Source organism: Leucoraja erinacea, chromosome 27, assembly GCF_028641065.1.
Source record: "Leucoraja erinacea ecotype New England chromosome 27, Leri_hhj_1, whole genome shotgun sequence".
Classification (NCBI taxonomy): Eukaryota; Metazoa; Chordata; class Chondrichthyes; order Rajiformes; family Rajidae; genus Leucoraja; species Leucoraja erinaceus.
The window spans coordinates 7,770,615-7,792,955 of record NC_073403.1 but is presented as its reverse complement, the minus strand read 5'-3'; the positions used below and the strand labels follow the sequence as shown (position 1 = coordinate 7,792,955).

The window sequence follows — 22,341 nt, the reverse complement described above, 5'->3', positions numbered from 1 at the left end:
CAGAAGATAGAAAAGCGCAGTTGTGGAGCTGCTGCCTCACAGCGACATGGGTTCGATCCTGACTACGGGTGCTGTCTGTATGGGGTCTGTACCTTCTCCCCGTGACCTGCGTGGTTTTTCTCCGGGTGCTCCGGTGTCTTGTCTGGTGAAGTGGGGACACATTGAGCAGAATGGAAGTGCAGCGGGCGCTGATCTTTGAGTGCTGACTGATCACAAGTTGGGAAATTGTGTCTGCAAGAGTTTGCGTCAGCATAGATAAGGGGAGGCAGGAGGCCAAAGTTCTGGGCAGGGCACACACAGAGTGGTGGATGAGTAGCAGTGGGCGTAACCCGAGTGTCTCTTATTCACTATTCACATTGTTCAGGTTCACATTGGTCATCTCACCTCCGCACTTGCATTGTCTGCTCCATAAACACTCTCCACTTGTATCGTAACGGACGGTGCTGAGATTGCTCTTTGAGTCTCCCACAGCGATGGTGTAACGCAAGAGGCCTTACTGGAGTCATTGTCCTGCGTTCAAAACGTAAGTGGATCTTTCAGCGCAGGGAAGGAACTGCAGATGCTGGTTTTTCGAAACCAAAAGCAGGCACAAAGTGCTGGAGGAACTCGGTGGGTAACTCTGGAGAAAAAGGATCAGGAGGCGTTTCGTGTGTCGGAAACCTCCTTTGGACTGAAAGATAGAGAAGGCCAGAACAAAACAGGGTCGGCAACAGATGACCTCGGGAAAGGGTGGAGTCCATAATGGGGAAGATGTGCCAATGTGAGGGATACGAGGATATCAACAGTGGAACTAATAGGCGATTAGGGTGGGAGAGAGAGGTGAGGGGTGGAGGGAGGCAGAGGGAATGTGAGTGTTTGTGTCTGCATGCATACATGTGTACATGGGGTATAAGGTACAGTATGTACTTCCAGCACAGTGCAGCAAATGGTTCAACAATGGCAACGTGCAGTTTCATCAAGAGTTGCTATCAATTCTTTGTAATCAAATAGACGTAACACTTAATAACGACGTATTTAAGGTCACTTAACGATGCCGCATCACCAGACTGGTGTCTGCGACAGAGGGTATTTATTACCTGTACGGTGAGATTGGACAAACTTGGATTGTTTTCCCTGGAACATCAGAGGTTGAGGGGCGAAGCGTGATAGCAGTGTATAAACATTAGGAGAGGCATCGATACCAACACTTAAAACGTGGATTTCAAACATGTTGGAAACCCTACATCTTGCGATTCCTCCTAACAGACAAAGTAGACCAATTCCAAAGGGATTTGGTCTCCATTTGTCGACTTATTGGAAGCATATGGTGCAACACAAACGTAGACGTGATCCGTTTCAGGACTGGGTGAATGGTGGTCAACAATAACAAATAACTATCTCTCCTTTATTCTTCTGCTTACTACCTCTGCTTCTTTTCTCTTCATTTTCTTCCTTTTCCCATTTTCCTTTTCTCACTTTCTGATATCACGCACTTCTCTATTTCTTTTCTATTCCTTTTCTGTCTCCTTTTTATTGTTAAAATAAAAATAATAAGAAGCTGTACATGAATTGTAACATGCCAATATATACTAGGTACCTATGGTACCATATTATTGTACTTACTTCTAATTATTTTAAAAAAAAAACATTAGGGGAGGCATTATTAGCGTAGACAGTCAGAACCTTTCTCCCAGGGTGGAAATGTCAAAGACTAGGGCCGTAGCATTAAGGTGAGAGGGGAAAAGTTTTGGAAGAGAAGCGAGGGGCAAGTGATTTTACACAGAGAGTGGCCGGTGCCTGGAGTGGAAGTGGAGATGACAGTGGTGTTTAAGAGGCTTTAGACGGGTACAGGATATACAGGAAATGGAGGCATGTAGGCATATCATCCCACCACAACTAGAGAGCAGTCCTGAACTGCTATCTACCGCATCGGTGAACCTCGGACTATCTTTGATCGGATTTTACTACCTTTACCCTGCACCAAACGTTATTCCCTTATCTATACAGTGTAAATGGCTAGATTGTTATCATGCATTGTCTTTCTGTTGGCTGGTTAGCATGCAACAAAAGCTTATCACTGTACACATGAAACTGAAACTGAAACATATAGACCACATCCAGGCAGAAGAGATTAGTTTAACTTGGCACCGTGTTCAGTAGGGATGATGTGGGCCAAATGTTGCTCTGTTGTACTGTTCGATGCTCTACATCCCTGGCAGGGTGAAAGCTGCAGTGCAAGGTCTTTGCTTTAAGGCCAGTTTGAAAGCGTTAGCGACTTTATCTCTTCGGGTTTTGTTTGAAAATCATTGCTGTTTGCTGCTCATTACTTTGGTAATTCACCAAGATTTATGCCTTTAGATAATAAAGTTTTGTTGGCACAAGGGGTGACTCCGCTTGGCAACCACTGGTTTATTGCACTCGGAGATTGACATGACCTCTACACTTGGAGTTGTGTTTTTCAAAAATATATTTTTACTAGAAGTAAAGTGCAATAACATAAGGCATGAATAACATATTACATTTCGTGTACAACTTCTTATTTTAAATTTAATAGTAAAGAAAAAGAGTAAGAAAAGCCAGAAATAGAGAGAAAGAGTCCCTCCGTCCCCATTGTTTAATTATTCTGTATTTTTTGATTATTCTGTATCTTCTCTCTTTCTATTTTTTTTATTTCTTTATGCACAACTACTACGGACTGACGAAAACTGCATTTCGTTGTACTCATACTTGTATTTGCGCGATGACACTAAAGTTGAATTGAATTGAATTGAATTGAATATAAAGTAGCGATATTGTTAGTTCGAGAGGAAATAGAAAAGAAAGATCCCATGGGGCTGTGTAGCCCGAAGGAGAAAACAAAAAGGTGAGGTGAAATAAGAAGGAAAAGAAAATAAAGAAGAAAAAAGAGAAAGAAATGAGTTGAAAGGAATATACCCACTTCGTATCTTTACCCACCTCTCACCAGGTTCTGAAACAGTTACGTTCTAAGGTTGCGTTGCATCATATGCTTGTAATAGGTCGATAAAGGGAGACCGTATTTTTAGGAAATGGTCTGACACTTGGAGTTTTAGTGGTTCATTGGTGTGGAATCCCACTGTGCCAAGGGAAAGGCTTGTGTTGGACCAACTTCTGTGATGGTGGAGAATGGAAGGGATAGGATTATCCAAGGGGTAACTTTTTCACACTGAGGGTGGTGGGTGGATGGAACAAGCTGCCAGAGGAGGTAGTTGAGGCTGGGACTATCCCATCGTTTAAGAAACAGTTGGACGGGTACATGGATAGGACCGGCTTGGAGGGTTTCTTGGTTCTTGGTTTCCTGGTCCTCCAAAATATTCCAAATGGAATTTAAACTGGAGGCGGTGGAGGGAGGACTTAAGCCAGAAAGGGTTGTTGGGAAGAAAGAGCTACTTTAAATGTAGTTGCATCTGGTTGGGTAACTATGGTAGGGTGAAGACTATTCCATGCTTTAATTGTGGTTATGGACCAAGTGCAGGCAAGTTGGACTAGTGTAGCTGGGACACTGTTGGCCGGTGTGGGCGAGTTGGGCCGAAGGGCCTGTTTCCACAATGTATCACTCTATGACTATGACTAATTGGAGACTTTGATCAATGGTATTGCTCTGAAGATGGACACAAAAACCTGGAGTAACTCAGCAGGACAGGCAGCATCTCCGAAGAGAAGGAATGGGTGACGCTTCGGGTCGAGACCCTTCCTCAGACTGAGAGTCTGGGGAAACTGGAGGTGTGAAAAGAGGCATCTTTTCATGCTTCATCTTTAGGGAGTCAGTGGAATCGAGGCAGCAAGTTTGTGAGCTCCAGGTCATTTTCCCCTTGCCATCTAGGTATAGTTTTATATCTAAATTTCATTGCTTCCTTTGTCGACAAAGTAATTATACAAAGTGCAAAACACAGAGTGGCGGAGTAACTCAATGGGTCAAACAACATCAGTGGAGGGAATGGATAGGTGACGTCTGGCTGAAGAAGGCTCCCGACCCGAAACGTTACCTATCCATGTTCTCCAGCGATGCTGCCTGTCCCGCTGGCTCCTCTTCGGAGATGCTGTCTGTCCCGCTGAGTTACTCCAGTGTTTTTTGTGCCTATCTTCAGAACGATACCATTGATCAAAGTCTCCAATTCTACCCCCTCCACTCCACACCATCACAGAAATTGGTCTGGCAAAAAACATTTGTGTTTAAGAAGGAACTGCAGATGCTGGAAAATCGAAGATACACAAAAATGCTGGAGAAACTCAGCGGGTGCAGCAGCATCTATGGAGCGAAGGAAATAGGCAACGTTTCGGGACGAAACCATTCTTCAGACTGTTGGAGCCAAAAACCTTTGCCTTGTTGATACAGTGTGATTCCACAGTACTATCACCATCTTGCACTGGGTTCCAAGTGTAGAGGTCATGGCAGTCTCTGAGTGTTCTCCCCAGCACCTTGTGTCGTTTTCTGTAAACCAGCGTCTGCATTTCCCTTATTTCTCCAGAGTGAACTCACCTTTCCCAGAATTTCCAGATTTGAGGATTTAATTTGAAAGTATCATTAGGTGAATTGGTCTGGTAACAAAGGTTTTAAATTGACCACAATAGCTTGCGTTTTTATCATCTCTTTAAGGCGTGTCGCAGGAGTGTTATCAGGTTGGCTGTGGCACAAACTGCTGCTAGAATGGGAACAAAGTTTATTCGGAAGCCAGTGCAGGAGATGGGAGGGGTAGGTGAGGGGGGTTAGAGGGATCGGCAATAAGGGTACAGAGAAGGGGAACGGAGCAGAGTGACAAAGGAGATGGTGGAAGGAATGTGCGTGCGTTGGGAGGGGAGAGGTTGGTGAAGTGAGGGGCATAGTAGGGGGTGTAGCTGGAAATTGGGAATTCAAATGTTGAGCTCCACGGGCTGAATATAGGGGGGGTTGCACGTAAGGTCATCGGGTCAAAAGCCGTGACGCACGGACCAGCTCAATCCATGTGGAGGACAAGGCAGCTTCCGGCATATGCTGTTAATACACGAAACACGTACTTTCTTATCCGTTTAAAAAACGCTGAAAAGGTAATTTTCTTTGCACTGTGAATACTTGTGGAAATCGGTGAAAGGGGGAGAGACATTTATCCTACTTCAGAATTGCAAAAGTGAGGAGAAATGATGGTAGAGAGAAGCGAGAGCTGAAGGGACAACAACAGCCAAAGTGCTTGGCGAACATTGGCCGTGCAGATATCGAGATTGAAAATATTGGGAATTATCGCATTTGCTCACTGCATTTCATCAACAGTAAGGCATTATTTGCGGTTTTTTCTTGATTCCTTTCGTATCTAAAAAGTTTCAGAAGTGATAACCCAATTTGAAACTTTTTAGATGAATAAACATAAGTGGCACGTGGACAGAAAACAAAATAATGAAGTTTAATATATCAGAGGCGTGAGTACACCGGACCACTACTAACTCACAATAAATACACAGCTGAAGAGGAGCAACTAATTGCGTGATAGATTATTGACTACATGATCACCTTACAGACACACATGACCTATATAGACGCAGAATAACATAATGTCTCGATTAGTGAAGGTAAAGGTGAGGAGAAAGATGCCATGGAGAGAGACAGAGACAGAGACAGAGGTGGAGAGAGAGAGAGTGAAGAGAGAGAGAGAGAGAGAGAGGTGGACAAGTTGTGTCCCTGGGAGGAAACATGCGGAGTTCACAGGGACTTTGGAGGTATTCCGTGGGCGCTGGTCACCGCGTGGGGTTGAGAGTATTGTGAATAATGATTGTAATGTTGTACTATAATGACACGATATAATGTAAGTTTGTTTTGTGTATGACTTGATCTGTTGTATTATTTGATGTGTTGAATAAAGTCTTTGAAAGTCATAAAAAAAAATTTAAAAAAATAAAAAAAGAGATCAGAGGGAGAGGAGGCAGGAGAGCAGTATTTTAGACCCAGCTCAATGCTGTGTTCAATTTTCTCATATTGAACATATATTATCTCTCGTTTAAGGATGTTTAAAAAAGCAATGGAGCAGCTGATCAGCCAGATTGACTGTGGAGGCGAGCTGACGCCAGCCACCAGTGCGTACGAGTCGGAGAGGTTTAAGCCTCTGTGCCTGGTCCACAGGAGACGTGGTGGCCCATTCTGGAGAAAGGCCCGGTACCGTGGCACAGATTTCAAGCTGAAGCAGATACTGGCTGATGGAAGCAACTTACCGACTGGTGGGTCTCCCCCTGTTCAAGTGGACACTCGTTGACCGCGCGGTTCTGACCTTGAGCCATCCCATTCACGTTTATCTGCCGCCCCTTGGTAACGTCATCTTAAACCACGGCACTGGGTTATACATCAGCATCAGCTCCCTTGTCCCATCTACTACCTCGAGCTTGCACCAGTTGACGCCCAGTTAAGCCACACTCTACAGCTCGCAGCTTATCCACGAACATATCCAGGATATCCCTCTCTCCTTATAATAGAGCACAAAAACAGAGACATAGAGTCGCTGCCTTACAGCGCCAGAGACCTTGGTTCGATCTTGGCTACTGGTTACTGTCTGTACGGAGTTTGCACGTTCTCCCCGTGACCGCGTGGGTTTTCTCAGGGTGCTCCCACTCTCCAACGATCTCCAGGTTTGTAGGTTGATTGGCTTCTGTAAAGATTTTAAACTGGCCCTGGTTTACAACTGTGCTGGTTTACGGGCATCGCCGGTCGACGAGGACCCGACGGTGCTTCAGCGCTGTACCTCTAAACTAAGAAACGGGTACGTAAAATATAGAACAGTCCAGCACAGGAACCGGCTCTTTGACCCACAAAATGTCCACGCTTAACATGTTGCCAGTTAAGGGCCTGTCTCAAGTGGCGATTTTTTCCGGCATCATTGACTGGCATATCAGGTCACTGAAGCATTTACGGCGTGACGCAGCGTGATGACGTATGACTCGCGGTGTTTTTTCACGTGTCGCCGCTGGATTTCGCCATTTTTTGGCGACACTGATATGATGCCAAAAAATTGCCGAGTGGGACAGGCCCTTTAAACTGATCTCCTCTGACTGCATGGGATGCATATGCCTCCGGCCCCTGCATATCCAAAAGCATCTCACATGCCACTGTTGCACCTGCCTTTGCCACCACCACAAGCTGTGGGGTCCAGGCACCCACCACGCTCTGCATAAATAAAACCTCTGCTCCACAAATCTTTACTTTAGAGATACAGTGCGGAAACAGACCATTCGGCCCGTTGAGTCCATGCTGACCAGCGGTCACCCGTACACTAACTCTATCTGTCACAATAGGGACAATGTTACGAAACTATAGAACTTTATTTTTCCCAGGAGGGAAATTGATCTGCCAACAAAAACACCAAATATATGAAACATGAAATGAAAGTGACGAGTGGAAAGGATTGGGGATGTGCGAAGATTGGGGAGGGGGGGTCTACCTCAGTGTACCCCACGACAGAAGGGGGAGGAGATGCAGAGTTTGATAGCGACAGGGAAGAAGGATCTCCTGTGGCGTTCTGCCCTGCATCTTGGTGGAACCAGTTTGTCAAATCCTACCAAAGCCAAACTAACCTACAAACCTGTACGTCTTTAGAGTGCGGGGGGGAACCGGAGCTCCTGGAAAAAACCCACAGAGTCACAGGGGGAAGGTACAAACTCCGTACAGACAGCACCGTAGTCAGGGTCTAACCCAGGTCCCTGGAGCTGTAATGCCCCTGTCCCACTTAGGAAACCTGAACGGAAACCTCTGGAGACTTTGCGCCCCACCCAAGGTTTCCGTGCGGTTCCCGGAGGTTTTTGTCAGTCTCCCTACCTGTTTCCACCACCTGCAACCTCCGGCAACCACCTGCAACCTCCGGGAACCGCACGGAAACCTTGGGTGGGACGCAAAGTCTCTAGGGGTTTCCGCTCAGGTTTCCTAAGTGGGACAGGGGCATGAGGCAGCAACTCCACCACTGCGCCACCGTGCCGCCCCACATGTTTCCCCTCTCACCTTAAACCTAAACCCTCTAGCTTTTGACGTTACCACCCTGAGAAAACTCCCGATTCTTTGACCTGCTGCTTGAAGCTGCAGAGAAATATCGGACGGGGCCAAAATTAGAAATTCTGATCCTGTGTCTTTTATCCATGCAGTGCAGCAGAATGATTTCTCCTTCCATTTCTCGGAGTCATTGGACATGAAAGGGTTTGCGAAGCTGAATAACAACCCGTACATTGCAAAAAACCTTTACGTAACCATTCAGCTGGAAGGAGCAAAACAAGTTTCCATCAGTGTCTCAGATCTAAATGAGAGCCTGGAAAACAGGTACTGTATTGTACAACGACAAGAACACACCTAATGTAGACACAAAATTCTGGAGTAACTCACCAGGGTCGGGCAGCATCTCTGGAGAAAAGGAATAGGTGACGTTTCGGGTCAAGACCCTTCTTCAGACTGAGAGCCGGCACCGATTTGTCCTCAATCTCTTCATGCCATTAGTTTCCCTCTCCCCTGACTCTCAGTCCGCAGAAGGGTCTCGACCCGAAACGTCATCCATCTATTTACTCCATGGATGCTGCCTGACCCGCTGCGTTACTCCAGCGACTTGTGTCTATGTTTGGTTATGTTGGCATGCTGGTTAATGCACTTGGCAAGCATCTGGGACCAAAGATCCTATAGCGAGCAAGATGGTCCAACTCGACGAAAAAGACGCAGTACGGTCATGGGCAGATTCGTGGGTAATTTTCGGCCCCCCATTTCCGTAACCGGCTTGCGTCTCCGCACCAAAGATCCCGTAGCGGAGCAAAGACACTAGTGCGGAGACCCCGGTTACGGAAAACTCCCGTAAGAATAAAAGTTCTTTGTAAAAATCTTCTGCCTCATTTTCAGATTTTAATTCATAACATAAGCTGTTCCCCCAAAACGATGATTACATTCTTATCGGGTCGGTCTCTTTTACGGAAATGGATGCAAAAAAAGGACGTTCCGCTCCTTGCGTACTTGAGAAACTACAAAATTCTTAAGGGGTTGGACAGGCTAGATGCAGGAAGATTGTTCCCGATGTTAGGGAATCCAACAAGGGGTACAGCTTAAGGATAAAGGGGAAATCCTTTAAAACCATTCAGAAGAACTTTTTTCACACAGAGAGTGGTGAATCTCTGCAAAACTCTCTGCCACAGAGGGTAGTCGAGGCAACACGGTTCATTGGCTATATTTAAGAGGGAGTTAGATGTGGCCCTTGTGGCTAAGGGATCAGGGGGTATGGAGAGAAGGCAGGTAAAGGATACTGAGTTGGATGATCAGCCTGATCATATTGAATGGCGGTGCAGGCTCTGGCCGAATGGCCTACTCCTGCACCTAATTTCTATGTTTCTATGTTTCTAGCAGCCCATTGCATTGGAGAAGGAGGAATAGGCAGCGTTTCGGGCTGAAGCAGCATCTCATGGAAGAAGGGTTTCGGCCCGAAACGTTGCCTATTTCCTTCACTCCACAGATGCTGCTGCACCCGCTGAGTTTCTCCAGCATTTTTGTGTACCTTTGATTTTCCAGCATCTGCAGTTCCTTCTTAAACATTTAGCAGGAGTAGTCTATCTTGCTCCGCTATAGGATCTTTGTCTGGGACTATTGATCAGGACATGAAGGCTTGATTTCGTTCACATTATTTTATGAAATTAAAAAAAGTAACTAAATAAAATTGACTGAAAGGATTGAGTCAGTGATGGTCTTCTGAACATCGACCTATTTTCAGAATCCATCATCATAGAACAAGTCCAAGAACGTTTGGAAGGCAATCATAGGTGTGAAGAGATGGTTCTGGAGTAAGCTGGAGTCACAGGTCCATGTTTAATATTGTGGCAGGGCTTGCACATCATCTATTATCACTTCCAACAAGGCAAAACTGGGTAGGCCTAACTGGTCAATGTGCAGGAAGGAACTGCAGATGCTGGTTTACACCGAAGATAGACACGAACTGCTGGAGTAACTCAGCGGGACAGTCAGCATCTCTGGAGAGAAGGAATGGGTGACGTTTCGGGTCGAGACACATCTTCAGCCTGGGAGTCGGGGGAGAGGGAATCTAGAGATATGGAAGGGTGAGGTGTGAAAATGACATCAAAGAATTACAGGTAGACAAAAATGCTGGAGAAACTCAGCGGGTGGGGCAGCATCTATGGAGAAAAGGAATAGACAACGTTTCGGGCCGAAACGTCGCTTCAAAGAGTAATGCCCCTGTCCCAATTAGGAAACCTGAACGGAAATATCTGGAGACTTTGCGCCCCAGCCAAGGTTTCCGTGCGGTTCCCGGAGGTTGCAGGTGGTTGCCGGAGGTTGCAGGTGGTTGCCGGAGGTTGCAGGTGGTTGCCGAAGGTTGCAGGTAGCGGAAGCAGGTAGGGAGACTGACAAGAACCTCCGGGAACCGCGCGGAAACCTTGGGTGGGGCGCAAAGTCTCCAGAGGTTTCCGTTCAGGTTTCCTAAGTGGGACCAGGGGCATTACTGTACTTCAGTTGCGCAGTACCTGAGCACCAAGATTTCTGGTAAGAATAAACAGTTGTCAGATAAGAAATTGCACTCATTCACAATTCTGTTTTCCTTTCAGAAAAGTCGGGCAATCTTGGGAGTTTGTTCAAAAAAATTACTCAGGAGATCTCTGTGTGGTGACTGAAGTATTAATGTCTGTGCAGCCCCTAATGCTGAGGAAAGTTCAAAAGAGAGGAATTGAACTTTACATGACTTTACCCAGCATCGTTTCGGTAGGAGCATTTCTTTGAAAGTTTGCTGTGTGAAGTCTGCTTGAATTCTGTGAGATTTGGAACTGATATGTCGTTGCCAGTTAGGCTTGCCTGGTTTTTTTGTGTCTCTCTTCGGCTGTGGAGGGAACTGTGTCGAGTGGTTTGGTTCCCGGGAATTTCTATTGGACAAGGTTACAGCAACAGGGAGCTGTGAGGTGGCGGAGGGATTTGATGGGATGCACATTCTTCCTGTCTCAGCTGATATCACAAAGTTTACACAAGCCTGATTAGTTACCCAATCAACCGAAACATTTGGAAAAATGCTCTGCTCTGACCAAACTGAGTCCAATCTAGGAGATCACACTGAAAATAAATTGCAAACAGTTGGTTTCAGGGAACATGTGAACTCATTGATCCGTGTTTTCTTAGTTTCGGAATAGTCTCCATATCTCACCGGATAAGGCAGCACGGTGGCACAGCGGTAGAGCTACTGCCTTACAGCGCCAGAGACCCGGGTTCAATCCTGGCCACGGGTGCTGTCTGAATGGAGTTTGTACGTTCTCCCCGTGACCGTGTGGGTTTTCTCTGGTTTCCTCCCACACTCCAGGCTTGGAGGTGAATTGGTTTCAATAAAATTATAAATGATCCCCAATGTGTGTAGGATAGTGTTAATGTAAACACTAAGGATAAGGGGGAAATCCTTTAAAACCGAGATGAGAAGAACTTTTTTCACACAGAGAGTGGTGAATCTCTGGAACTCTCTGCCGCAGAGGGTAGTTGAGGCCAGTTCATTGGCTATATTTAAGAGGGAGTTAGATGTGGCCCTTGTGGCTAAAGGGATCAGGGGGTATGGAGAGAAGGCAGGTACAGGATACTGAGTTGGATGATCAGCCATGATCATATTAAATGGCGGTGCAGGCTCGAAGGGCCGAATGGCCTACTCCTGCACCTAATTTCTATGTTTCTATGTAAAAGGCGGATCCTAGTTGGCACAGACTCAGTAGGCCGAAGAGCCTGTTTCCGTGCTGTATCTCTAAACTCTAGAGTCTGAAGTATTTTATTATTCCCCCACCTTCCTGTCATTATTCTGCCTCAATTATTTCCTTCTAGTATATAGTCTGGTCTGCTGGGAAAGTTTAATGGAGATGTGCTTTTTTTAACGCAGAGAATAATGGGGCCCTGGAACCCATTGCCAGGGGTGGTGGTGGAGGCAGATAGTTATGTTTCAGAGGCTTTTATATTAGCACACGGAAGGGCAGGGAATAGAGGGATATGGGTCATCCCCAGAGCTATAGTTATAGCTGCTCTGAACCGGCCCTGCTGAGTGCCCCCTACCCTCATTAACTGTCTCCCACTGATGGTCACATCGCACATACACATTTACACTTTAGACTGTTTTGACTGTTTTACTGTTCTTTGTATAATGTATAATGTTCTCAGGGTATCTAAATCTAAATCTTATTAGTTGTTTAAGTTATGACATCGGATGGAAGCTGCATACCAAATCTCGTTGCACCTATGTGCAATGACAATAATATATTATTATTATTATTATTATTACAGGCAGATGAGATCAGTTTAACTTGGCTTCGTGTTTGGTGCAAAGATTATGGGTGCAACGGCCTGTTCCTGTGCTGTCCTGTTTTACGTTCTACATTCTAATGACAATGTCCTTTTTACAGGTGGGTGGAGAATACCATGTTTCCGCCAAAAGCACTCTGTGCATTCCTGAGGGCTCGGTCCTTGCCTACAGAGTGTGGGATCTCGCCCTTACAAAAGATGGCGAGCTGAGTAAGTGTTTTGGGAATTGAAATTGGACGTTACAGTTTTCACATGTAGTTCAAACAAGTGAAAAAATCACTACCTCATTCAAACAAAGACCCGTTGACTAATCAGTGAAGGGCCTGCCCCACTTGGCCATTTTTTTTCGACGACTGCCGACGTCATATCAGGGTCGCCAAAAGGTTTTGAACATTTCAGAATCCAGTGGTGACAAAAAAAAATGTAGCGACACTTGAAAAAACACCGCACGTCATATGTGATCAGGCCGCGTCTCGCCACAAATTTTTCGGTGACCGGATACATCAGTCAATGATGCCAGCAGTTGCCAAAAAAAATCCCCAAGTGGGACAGGCCTGTACTTGATTCTTTAAGTTGCACAGATTTTTAGTTGGTTGTGTTCAGATATTTCTGACTTTGATTAACCTGGCCAAGGGTCAATGTGACAACTTCATCTGTGAATCAGGGACATGGGTTCTTCATCTCGGGTTAGTGGTTTCCAGAGCTATTGTCACCATTGATTTCATGAGGCAACTTGTAAAACATTTCTTTACAAAGGTTGCTCTGATTTTACACCAATTTTATAGCTATCAGTCGACCCGCTTCCGGTATATTTGCAGGAAGGAACTGCTGGTTTACACCAAAGATAGATACAAATTGCTGGAGTAACTCAGAGGGTCAGGCAGCATCTCTGGAGATAAAGAATGAGTGACATTTCGGGTTGGAACCCTTCTTCAGACTCAAAGGTGGGGGGGCAGGGATGGGGGGGGGGGGGGGGGGGGAAGGGGGGGGGGGGGGGGGGGGGTTATAAACTTGGGGCAAGAAAAGGCCAGAACAATTCAGGGCCAGCAACAGATGACCTCGGGAAGGATGACTCGGGAAATCTGAGGAAGGGTCTCGACCCGAAAGGTCGCCTATTCCTTCTCACCTGGACTCACTGTGGTGGATGTTAATGTGTGTTTATTGTTGTTTTATTGTATTGTATTATATGTATGACTGCTGCAATTTCGTTCAGACTAAGTCTGAATGACAATAAAAGGCTATCTATCTATCTATCTACCACAGATGCTGCCTCACCTGCTGAGTTCCTCCAGCATTTTTTGTCTACCTTCGATTTTATTTTTCCAGCATCTGCAGTTCCTTCGTAAACACCTCAGGAAGGGTGGAGCCCACAATGGCTCATTGTTGGCTGGGGATGGTGTGACAACAAGAGGGATACAATGATGCGACCCGTGGAACTGGTCGGACTAACTAGGGTGTGGGAAGCACGGGAGGGAAGGGAATACAGGAGTCGGTCAAAATCAATGACCATGTGTTGAAAGTTGCCCAAGTGAAATATGCAATTCCAGAGATGTTGCCTGACCTGCCGAGTTCCTCCAGCATTCCGGGTCTATCTTCACTTGGGGTATATGTTTCTTTTATTCTGTCAAATTCCTACCAGCTCCCATGATCACATTAGCCACCTGCTCTGCAATTATCAGACTTTAGGCTTGTGCAATTTGCCAGATTGTATCCGCAAAGGTTTGTGCAATTATCCTTATCTGTCTTCCACACTGTTCAGGGATAGTGATATTTTCTCCGGGCTATAAAGACTTCTTGGCGGAAAAGCTGAAATAGTTTCTCAGCCCAGACAGAGCTCCCTGCTGCTCGCTATTTCAATTCCGCTTCCCATTCTCATAGCAGCCCTCCTGTTCCCGGCATCCTCCATCACCAGAGGGAGGCCACAGGCAAGGTGAAAGAACAGCACCTCACAAGGTAACCTACAACCCAATCCCACGGGCATTAAATTCTCCAAAGGTAGACGCAAAAAGCTGGAGTAACTCAGCGGGACAGGCGGCATCTCTGGTGAGAAGGAATGGGTGACGTTTCAGATCAAGACCCTTCTTCAGACTGGGCCCGAAACGTCACTCATTCCTTCTCTCCAGAGAGGCTGCCTGTCCCGCTGAGTTACTCCAGCTTTTTGTATCTATCTTCGGTTTAAGCCAGCACCTGCAGTTCCTTCTTATCCTTCTTCCTCCTTGTTGCTTTAATGCCAAATCTGGATTTACATGCTGGTATTTTTGGAATATCGTGCTCAGATTTACTGCTGACAACGTGTTTGCTTACATGTGTAATTTACGCGTTGTTGCATTACTTGTCATGCCGCCCCCATGTGGAATGCAAGGAGCATGCAGATTAGTTTGAAGTTTAGAGAGTCGGCGTGGAAACAGGCCCTTCGGACCACTGAGTCCGTGCCGACCAACGATTCCCGTTAAGGGCCTGTCCCACTTACGCAATTTTTTTCGGCGGCTTGCCGGCACCCGTCATGGTCGCTGCAGGTCGCCGAGAATGTTCAAACGGTTGAAAATCCAGCGGCGACCAGAAAAAGGTACGGCTCTTTGGGCGACTACTTACGATCACCACAGGCGTCACTCCGCGACATTCACGCTACCAGTATCCGCGCACTCGGGACAATTTACAACTTGTTAGGGAAGCCAATTAACCTACAAACCGTAGCAGCCGGAGAAAACCCACGCGGTCACGGGGAGAACGTGCAAACTCCGCACAGACAGCGCCCGTAGTCGGGATCAATAATAATAATAATATCTTTTATTGTCATTGCACAAAGGTGCAATGAGATTTGGTATGCAGCTTCCATCTGATAGTCCATCCGAAACCCGGGTCTCTGGCGCTGGAAGGCAGCATCTCTACCGCTGTGCCACCGTGCCGCCCTGCACCGTAATCATTGTTCTCCATCCAGTACAATCCAGGAGCAATTACCCTGTTCCTACTTTTGCCCCAAACATGATGAGCTTTCACCACTTGGAGAGGATCGATTGTTGATCTGACTGGCTCAGCACGGCTCCACATCACCCCAATTACTCCAGTGCGGGCACCTTGTATTTCCACGCAGAGGTTACGTGCTTGAGAAGCAGCGCGGAATTCAAAAACACTTAAATGAAACATATACTTGAATATCTTGTCGGCAGGAAATTTCATCATGATATTCCAAAAATACCAGCATGTAAAACTAGCTTTGGTTAAAAAACATGGAACAAGAGGATTATTTCAAAAAACGCACAAATCAAACATGCGTAAAACAGAAGATCTTGTCTCGCTGAAAAGCTTCCAAGTGAATACATGGCTGATTAATTAAGTCGGAGAGTCTGGGGCCCTGTCAGGGAGCGGAGGTTTCATTTCCCCTTCGATCTCCATTATCAGGGAAACAGTTCAATGACCCAACCTGATGTTTAATCCCTTCGTTTAACTCCATCCTAAGAGTTACAGCACTCGTAAGCTCTGCACTTTCCTGCAACTCAGTGGTTTTTTCTTTTCCTTCTCAGGCCTGTCGAAGCCAAACAAAAGGAGCCAGCCACAGTCTTGGATCTGCTGTGACAGCGCAGATGGTACAGTCTCTGCTGGAGCTGAGTGGAAATTAGTGGAAGGGTAGACCGTGTTCCTGCTAGAAGCATAAATAGTTATAGAGTCCCATAGAAACAGCACGGAGTCAGGGCCCTTTGGTCCATGGAGTTCCACGCCAATCATCAACCACACATTTGTACCAGTTACACTAATCCTTCATTAATCCCATTCGGGTGGCACGATGGCACAGCGGTAGAGTTGGTGCCATACAGCACCAGAGACCCTGGTTCTATCCTGACTGTGGGTGCTGTCTGTACGGAGTTTGCACCTTCTCCCTGTGACTGGGTCAGTTTTCTCCAGGTGCTCAGGCTTCTCCCCACATTCTAAAGACCACCAGGTTTGTAGGTTAACTGGCTTCTGTATATTGCCCCTAGTGTGTAGGGTAGGACTAGTGTGACTACGGGTGATCATTGGTCTACATGGACCCGGTTGGCCAAAAGGCCTGTTTCCACGCTGTACATCGAGACCCTTCTCCGCTGAGTTACCTCAGATTTTGTGTCTATCATCAGTTTAAATCAGCATCTGCAGTTCCTTCCTAAACTAAACGAAGTTTTAATCCCAAATCTGGATCTGAAATAGAGCACTGGTGAGGGGTCGAACAAAGCTACTAAATTCAGAACTTACTTCCGACGGTCACGGTGGCGCAGCGGTAGAGTTGCCGCCTTACAGCGAATGCATTCGCTGGAGACCCCGGGTTCCATCCCGACTACGGGTGCTGTCTGTACGGAGTTTGCACGTTCTCCCCGTGACCTGCGTGGGTTTCCTCCGAGATCTTCGGTTTCCCCCCACACTCCAAAGGCTTACAGGTTTGTAGGATAATTTGCTTGGTAAATGTAAAAATTGTCCCTAGTGGGTGTAGGATAGTGTTAATGTGCGGGGATCGCTGGTCGGCGCGGACCCGGTGCTCCGAAGGGCCTGTTTCCGCGCTGTATCTCTAAACTAAACGAAATGAAGCTATCACTTCAAAGTGTGTGTATGTGCCTGGAGGCATCTCCCTATCTTCTCCCAAGGACAGAGATCCATTTACTAGCCATGCAGAATATGCCCATTTAAATTCAGTGCACATTGCGGCAACAATCCTTGGATGGTAGAAGCAGTGAACATAAATGTTGCCCACCAGGGATGTTCAATAAAATGTCCACACTGTATGAGTACAGTTTCTGCAGAGTATCAAACGCATCTAATTCACCAGCCTTGATTGAATTTTATTTCTTCCAGTCAATGGGGAGATCTGCTATAAGCTTCAATGTCTCGACAATGGGTTGAAGCAACGTCTCCTGGGCCTTGTGTGTCACATCACTGAAGACTTTGAACTTCATTCAATTCTGAGTGACGTGGTAAGGTGCAGTTAAGTCAAGTGTCAAGTTAAGTCCAGTCGAGTTTACTGTTGAACCAGAATAAAAGGACGTACCTTTAGAAAGGAGATGAGGAGGTATTTCTTTAGCCAGAGGGTGGTGAAGCAGTGGAATTCATTTGCTGCAGACGGCTGTGAAGTCATTGGGTATTTTTAAAGCCAAGATTGACAAGTTATTGATTAGTACGGGTGTCAGAGGTTCTGGGGAGAAGGCAGGAGAATGAGATTGAGAGGGAAAGATAGATCAGCCGTGATTGAATGGCAGAGTAGACTCTATGGGGCGATTGGCCTAACTGTGCTCCAGTGACTTATGAACATATGTACAAGTACTTTGAGGTACAGGTCTAATGAAAATCTTGATGGTGGCAATGTCACAGGCACATAAACACAGACAACTGACAGACACCTAATTTATACATAAATGACACATAAACTCTACAAGATATTGAAATGTGAAGAGAAAGATATGATGGGCAAACACAGGATCCTTTTTCAAACTAAAAGTAGACGGGATGGAAATGGAGGTTAGAAAAGGCCAGAACAAAGCAGGGCCGGCAACAGATGATCAAAGAGCAGAGCCCACAATGGCCCATTGTTGCCTGGGGAAGAAGAGATAACAAATGGATACAAGGATGCGAACCGTGGAACTGGTCGGATGACCAGGGTGGGCGGAGAGAGGGAATGTAAGGGTTACTTGAAATGAGAGAAATCAACATTCTAAGCAACTGGGTTGTTTCAAGCACAATACGAGGAGCTTCCATGAACCTCCTTGGGATAATCTTTCTGCACTGATAATGTTGAGATGTTTTGGTGCTAATCACATTCTCTCTCCCTCTCCCTCCCCTCCCCTCCCCCTCTCCCCCTCCCCCTCCCTCCCCCTCTCCCTTTCCCCTGTTCCTCCCCTTCCCCTGTTCCTCCCCCTCCCCCTCCCCCTCTCCCCTCCCCTCCCCCTCCCCCTCCCCTTCCCCTGTTCCTTCCCCCTCCCCTCCCCTCCCTCTCCCCCTCCCTCTCCCCCTCCCTCTCCCCCTCCCCCCTCCCCCTCCCTCTCCCCCTCCCTCTCCCCCTCCCTCTCCCCCTCCCTCTCCCCTCTCTCCTACTCCCCTCTTCCACTTTCCTCCCTCTCCCTCCTCTCTCTCCCTCTTTCTCCCCTCTCCCTCTCCACACTACAAACTCCCCCTCTCCCTCTCTCCCTCTCTCCTTATCTCGCTCCCTCTCCCCTCTCCCTCTCTCCCTCTCCCTCTCCCTCTCCCTCCCCCTTCCCCTCCCCCTCCCCCTCTCTCCCCAGTTGTCTGATGCTTGTGCTGGAGTTGATTATTCACTCTCAGAACTAAACAAGCTGGATAAAGAGGGAAGGGAATGTGCAGAAAACCTCTTGGCCATCTGGAGCGGGGACCAGTTGAAGAATGCAGCCGATGACTACCTTTGTAAGGCTGTCTCTTTTCTCTTAGCGTCTTTGGAAGGTAAGGAATCAAATCCCATCCTTCAGTGCAGATCAACATTCCTATAGGGGTCGAGAAGGGAATTATACCATTGGGCGCAGTCTTTGACAAAAGGGACCACAGATACCGCAGATGGTGGCGGGAAGAACGTGTTCTTTGACGAGAGGCTTGGACTGATCTCCCGGAGAATGTCTGAAAATGAAAGCAATGCTTCTGAATGAGTGTCGAGAGTTGACATTGAGAATAATAACTGGCTGCACTAATTAGATGTGGCCTCCACACGACGACAGGCACACGCAATGTCGTGCCCACAAATTGGAGGAACAGCACCCTATAGTTCGCTTGGGCAGCTTACACCTCAGAACATTGACTTCTCTAACTTCAAGTAATCCTTGCTTTCCCCCCTCTCCATCCCCCCACCCCCCCCCCCCCCCCCCCCCCCCCCCCCCCCCCCCCAATCTGGCCGTCTCTGACTACATGGCATCTCTGTTTGCTTTTTGTAAACTATCTCCCAGCCAACAATGATCTATTCTACATTTTCCTTGATCTCTATCCCCACTGTCCTGTTTTCACACCTTACGCCTCCTTATCTATGTATCTCTATGTATCTCCCCCCCCGACATCAGTCTGCATCAGTGGCAACCCGAAACGTCACCCATTCCTTCTCCCCAGAGACGCTGCCTGTCCCATTGAGTTACTCCAGCTTTTTGTGTCTGTCTTCGGTTTAAACCAGCACCTGCAGTTCCTTCCTACACATGATGTACAGATGCCCAACTGTCCATTGAAGTTACCCTGCTATTGTTCACCACTGCACTGGTGTGTGAGTCCTCAGGTGTGTGTGGTCCGCCTGTGACTCTGTAGTCCCCTCTGTACCTCTGTACTGAGCCTCCTTAGTCCTCTCCTTATAGCGTGGTCTTTGGGCAAGCAATTAGTGTCCAACTCCAGCTGAGAGGACAGTTTAGTGTCTCAGTTGATGGAGGCATCTCCAGCACTGTAACTCCCCAGCCCTCCAACTCCCACTCCCCCACTTGGACCGACAGCCTGGATACTTCGCTCTAAGCTCTGGGTGTGTGGGTTCGATGCCAGACCAACCCTCCCCCCCCCCACAACCTGCCCCCGATCGGTCTTCAGCAGCCTTGCCTACAAACCTGATATTTTTTTCCTTATTTCAGATCTGCCGCCAACAACGTTACCAGTGCTAATTCAAAGTATGAAGATGCAGATTTTGCCCCAGCAGCTCACCCTGGTAAGATGCCAGCTGATGCCACAAAAGGGGGAAAGAGGCAAATAACCTTCTGCAGAGATACGGCCTGAGCTGCTGACTTATTCCACCACTTGGTGTCCTTGTGTATATCAACCACAATCTGCAGCTCCTTGTCACGTAACCTTCTCAAACACCACAATCCTTCCGCATTTCTGACTTTGTCCATTTCTGTGTCGGTGGTGGCCAAGCATTCAGCTCCCAAGGTCCAAGCACTGCCATGGGTGGCACGGTGGCGCAGTGGTAGAGTTCCTGCCTTATAGCCCCTGTCCCAAGGTGCGAGTTCATTCCAAGAGCTCTCCCGAGTTTGCCCTGATTCGAACTTGGGAGATTTACGGTAATGGCCACTCGTCGGTACTCGGGGCTCTCGTGGAGATTTTTCAATGTTTTGAAAAATATGAGTCTTCCCGTGCTTGTCAGCTGTTAGCGAGTCTTCCCGAGTACCTGCCGTTAGAGTTACGAGCCGCTAAGAGACGTCCCCGAGCTCCGACGTACCCGCTACATTCATTCTCCGTGCTTACCACAAATTTGATTTTTTTTAAAACTCGGGAGAGCTCTTGGAATGAACTCGTACCGTGGGACAGGGCTATTACAGCGCCAGAGACCCAGGTTCGATCCTGACTACGGGTGCTGTCTGTACGGAGTTTGCACGTTCTCCCCGTGACCTGCGTGGGTTTTCTCCGGGGTCTTCGGTTTCCTCCCACACTTCAAAGACGTACGGGTTTGTAGGTTAATTGGCTTGGTGTAATGGTGTGTGTATCATAGTGTTAGTGTGCGGGGATCGCTGGTCGGCGCGGACTCGGTGGGCCGAAGGGCCTGTTTCCGCGCTGTATCTCTAAACTAAACTAAAATGCTGGAATTGCCTTCCTGAGCTGTTCAATTTCTTGACCTCAAATTCCTCCTTGCGGGCATCTGTTTAACTCTTAATCAAACTTTTTACAATCAATCCTAATCTCCTCAGTAGGCTCAAATTTTGTTTGTTAATCATTAATGAAAGTCCCTTTGGACGTTTTATGGTGTCAAAGGTGCTTTGTGTATCCCACAAGCTGTTGTACCTGGTTGTATTTCCAAAGGTCACCGGCATCCTCAAGGATCTTGATCACAGCCAAGTGGACCAGGCGCTGAAGGTGGAGACAGGTAGTTTCACGGAGGATGCGTTTGGAATAACTGCGGAGATGCTGACGGATGTCGGGCTTCATCTGGAGAGGGACAGTGTCCAGAAAACGAGGGAACCCAGTCTCTATGAACTGTCTGTGGCCTTGTACTATCTAAACGCACTGAGCAGCAACTGAGGGAATGAATGAAGGGGGTCCCAACACCCTGATCTTGGATTTATTCCTGCTGATCACAGCATATCTGTGTGTTTTTATATCCATTTATTATGCTTTTCTTATTTACCTTGAACAACCTATGTGTCTCATTGGTAATATTTTACCCAAAGCCACGTTGGAGGAAGGAACTACAGATGCTGGTTTAAACCAAAGTTAGACACAAAATGCTGGAGTAGCTCAGCGGGACAGGCAGCATCTCTGGAGAGAAGAAATGGGTGACGTTTCGGGTCGGGACCTTTCATCAGACCTTCTTCTGTCGAAGGGTCTCCACCCGAACCATCACCCATTCCTATGTACAATCAGAATCTCCTGGGTCAAAATAGACTTTAAGACCTCCGACAATTATCAGAAAAGTCCCAATTAGAAAAGGAATGTACGGAAAACACAGACCTCACCGGCAACAACACTGATTCAGTTTCTATTTGGATACCAATTATATTTGCCACAGAATACTGATTTGCTCATGACCTGCTCATCATTACCAATTTGCATAGTATGACTCGACATTTTAACCCCCCATTATTACTAAAATAGCCATGCAAATTGGTTGTTTGTGGACATTAATATTACATCCTTCCAATGTATGTGTGTCATTCTTGTGATTAGGCCTTGAACGCTTTAATTGATTGTGAAAATAAAGTTTAGTTTCATTTAATTTGGAGATACAGCATGGAAGCAGGCCCTTCGGCCCATCGAGCCCACACCGACCTTCAGTCACCCGTTCTTTCAATCTGTTATTTCAGTTTCGGATCCACTCCCTGCATGGGAAGGGCAATTTACAGTTGTCAATTAGCCTACAGACCCGCACGTCTTTGCGGTATGGGAGGCAAACAGAGCACCCCGAGGTTAGTTTAGTTTAGAGATACAACGCTGAAACGGGGCCTTTCGGCCCAACGGGTCCGCGCCGACCAGCGATCCCCGCACATTAACACAATCCTATACCCACCAGGGACAATTTTTATTTTTACCAAGCCAATTAACCTACAAACCTGTACGTCTTTGGAGTGTGGGAGAAAAAAGAAGATCTCGGAGAAAACCCACGCAGGTCACGGGGAGAACGCACAAACTCCGTACAGACGGCACCCGCAGTCAGGATCGAACCCGGGTCTCCG

At 47.1% G+C, this 22,341-nt stretch overlaps 1 protein-coding gene across 1 annotated transcript; it reads left to right on the top strand.

Annotated features, from left to right (window-relative positions):
- Window positions 1-158: 158 nt before the first annotated feature.
- LOC129710175 (gasdermin-A-like) lies at window positions 159-21,874 on the top strand. Its single transcript, XM_055656966.1, has 10 exons — window positions 159-523; window positions 5,969-6,180; window positions 8,089-8,260; window positions 10,531-10,684; window positions 12,346-12,454; window positions 15,766-15,828; window positions 17,063-17,181; window positions 18,484-18,658; window positions 19,810-19,883; window positions 20,972-21,874. The coding sequence occupies exons 2-10, from the start codon at window positions 5,970-5,972 to the stop codon at window positions 21,188-21,190; spliced, it is 1,296 nt and encodes a 431-aa protein (XP_055512941.1). The 5' UTR covers window positions 159-523; window position 5,969; the 3' UTR covers window positions 21,191-21,874.
- The last annotated feature ends 467 nt before the right edge of the window (window positions 21,875-22,341 follow it).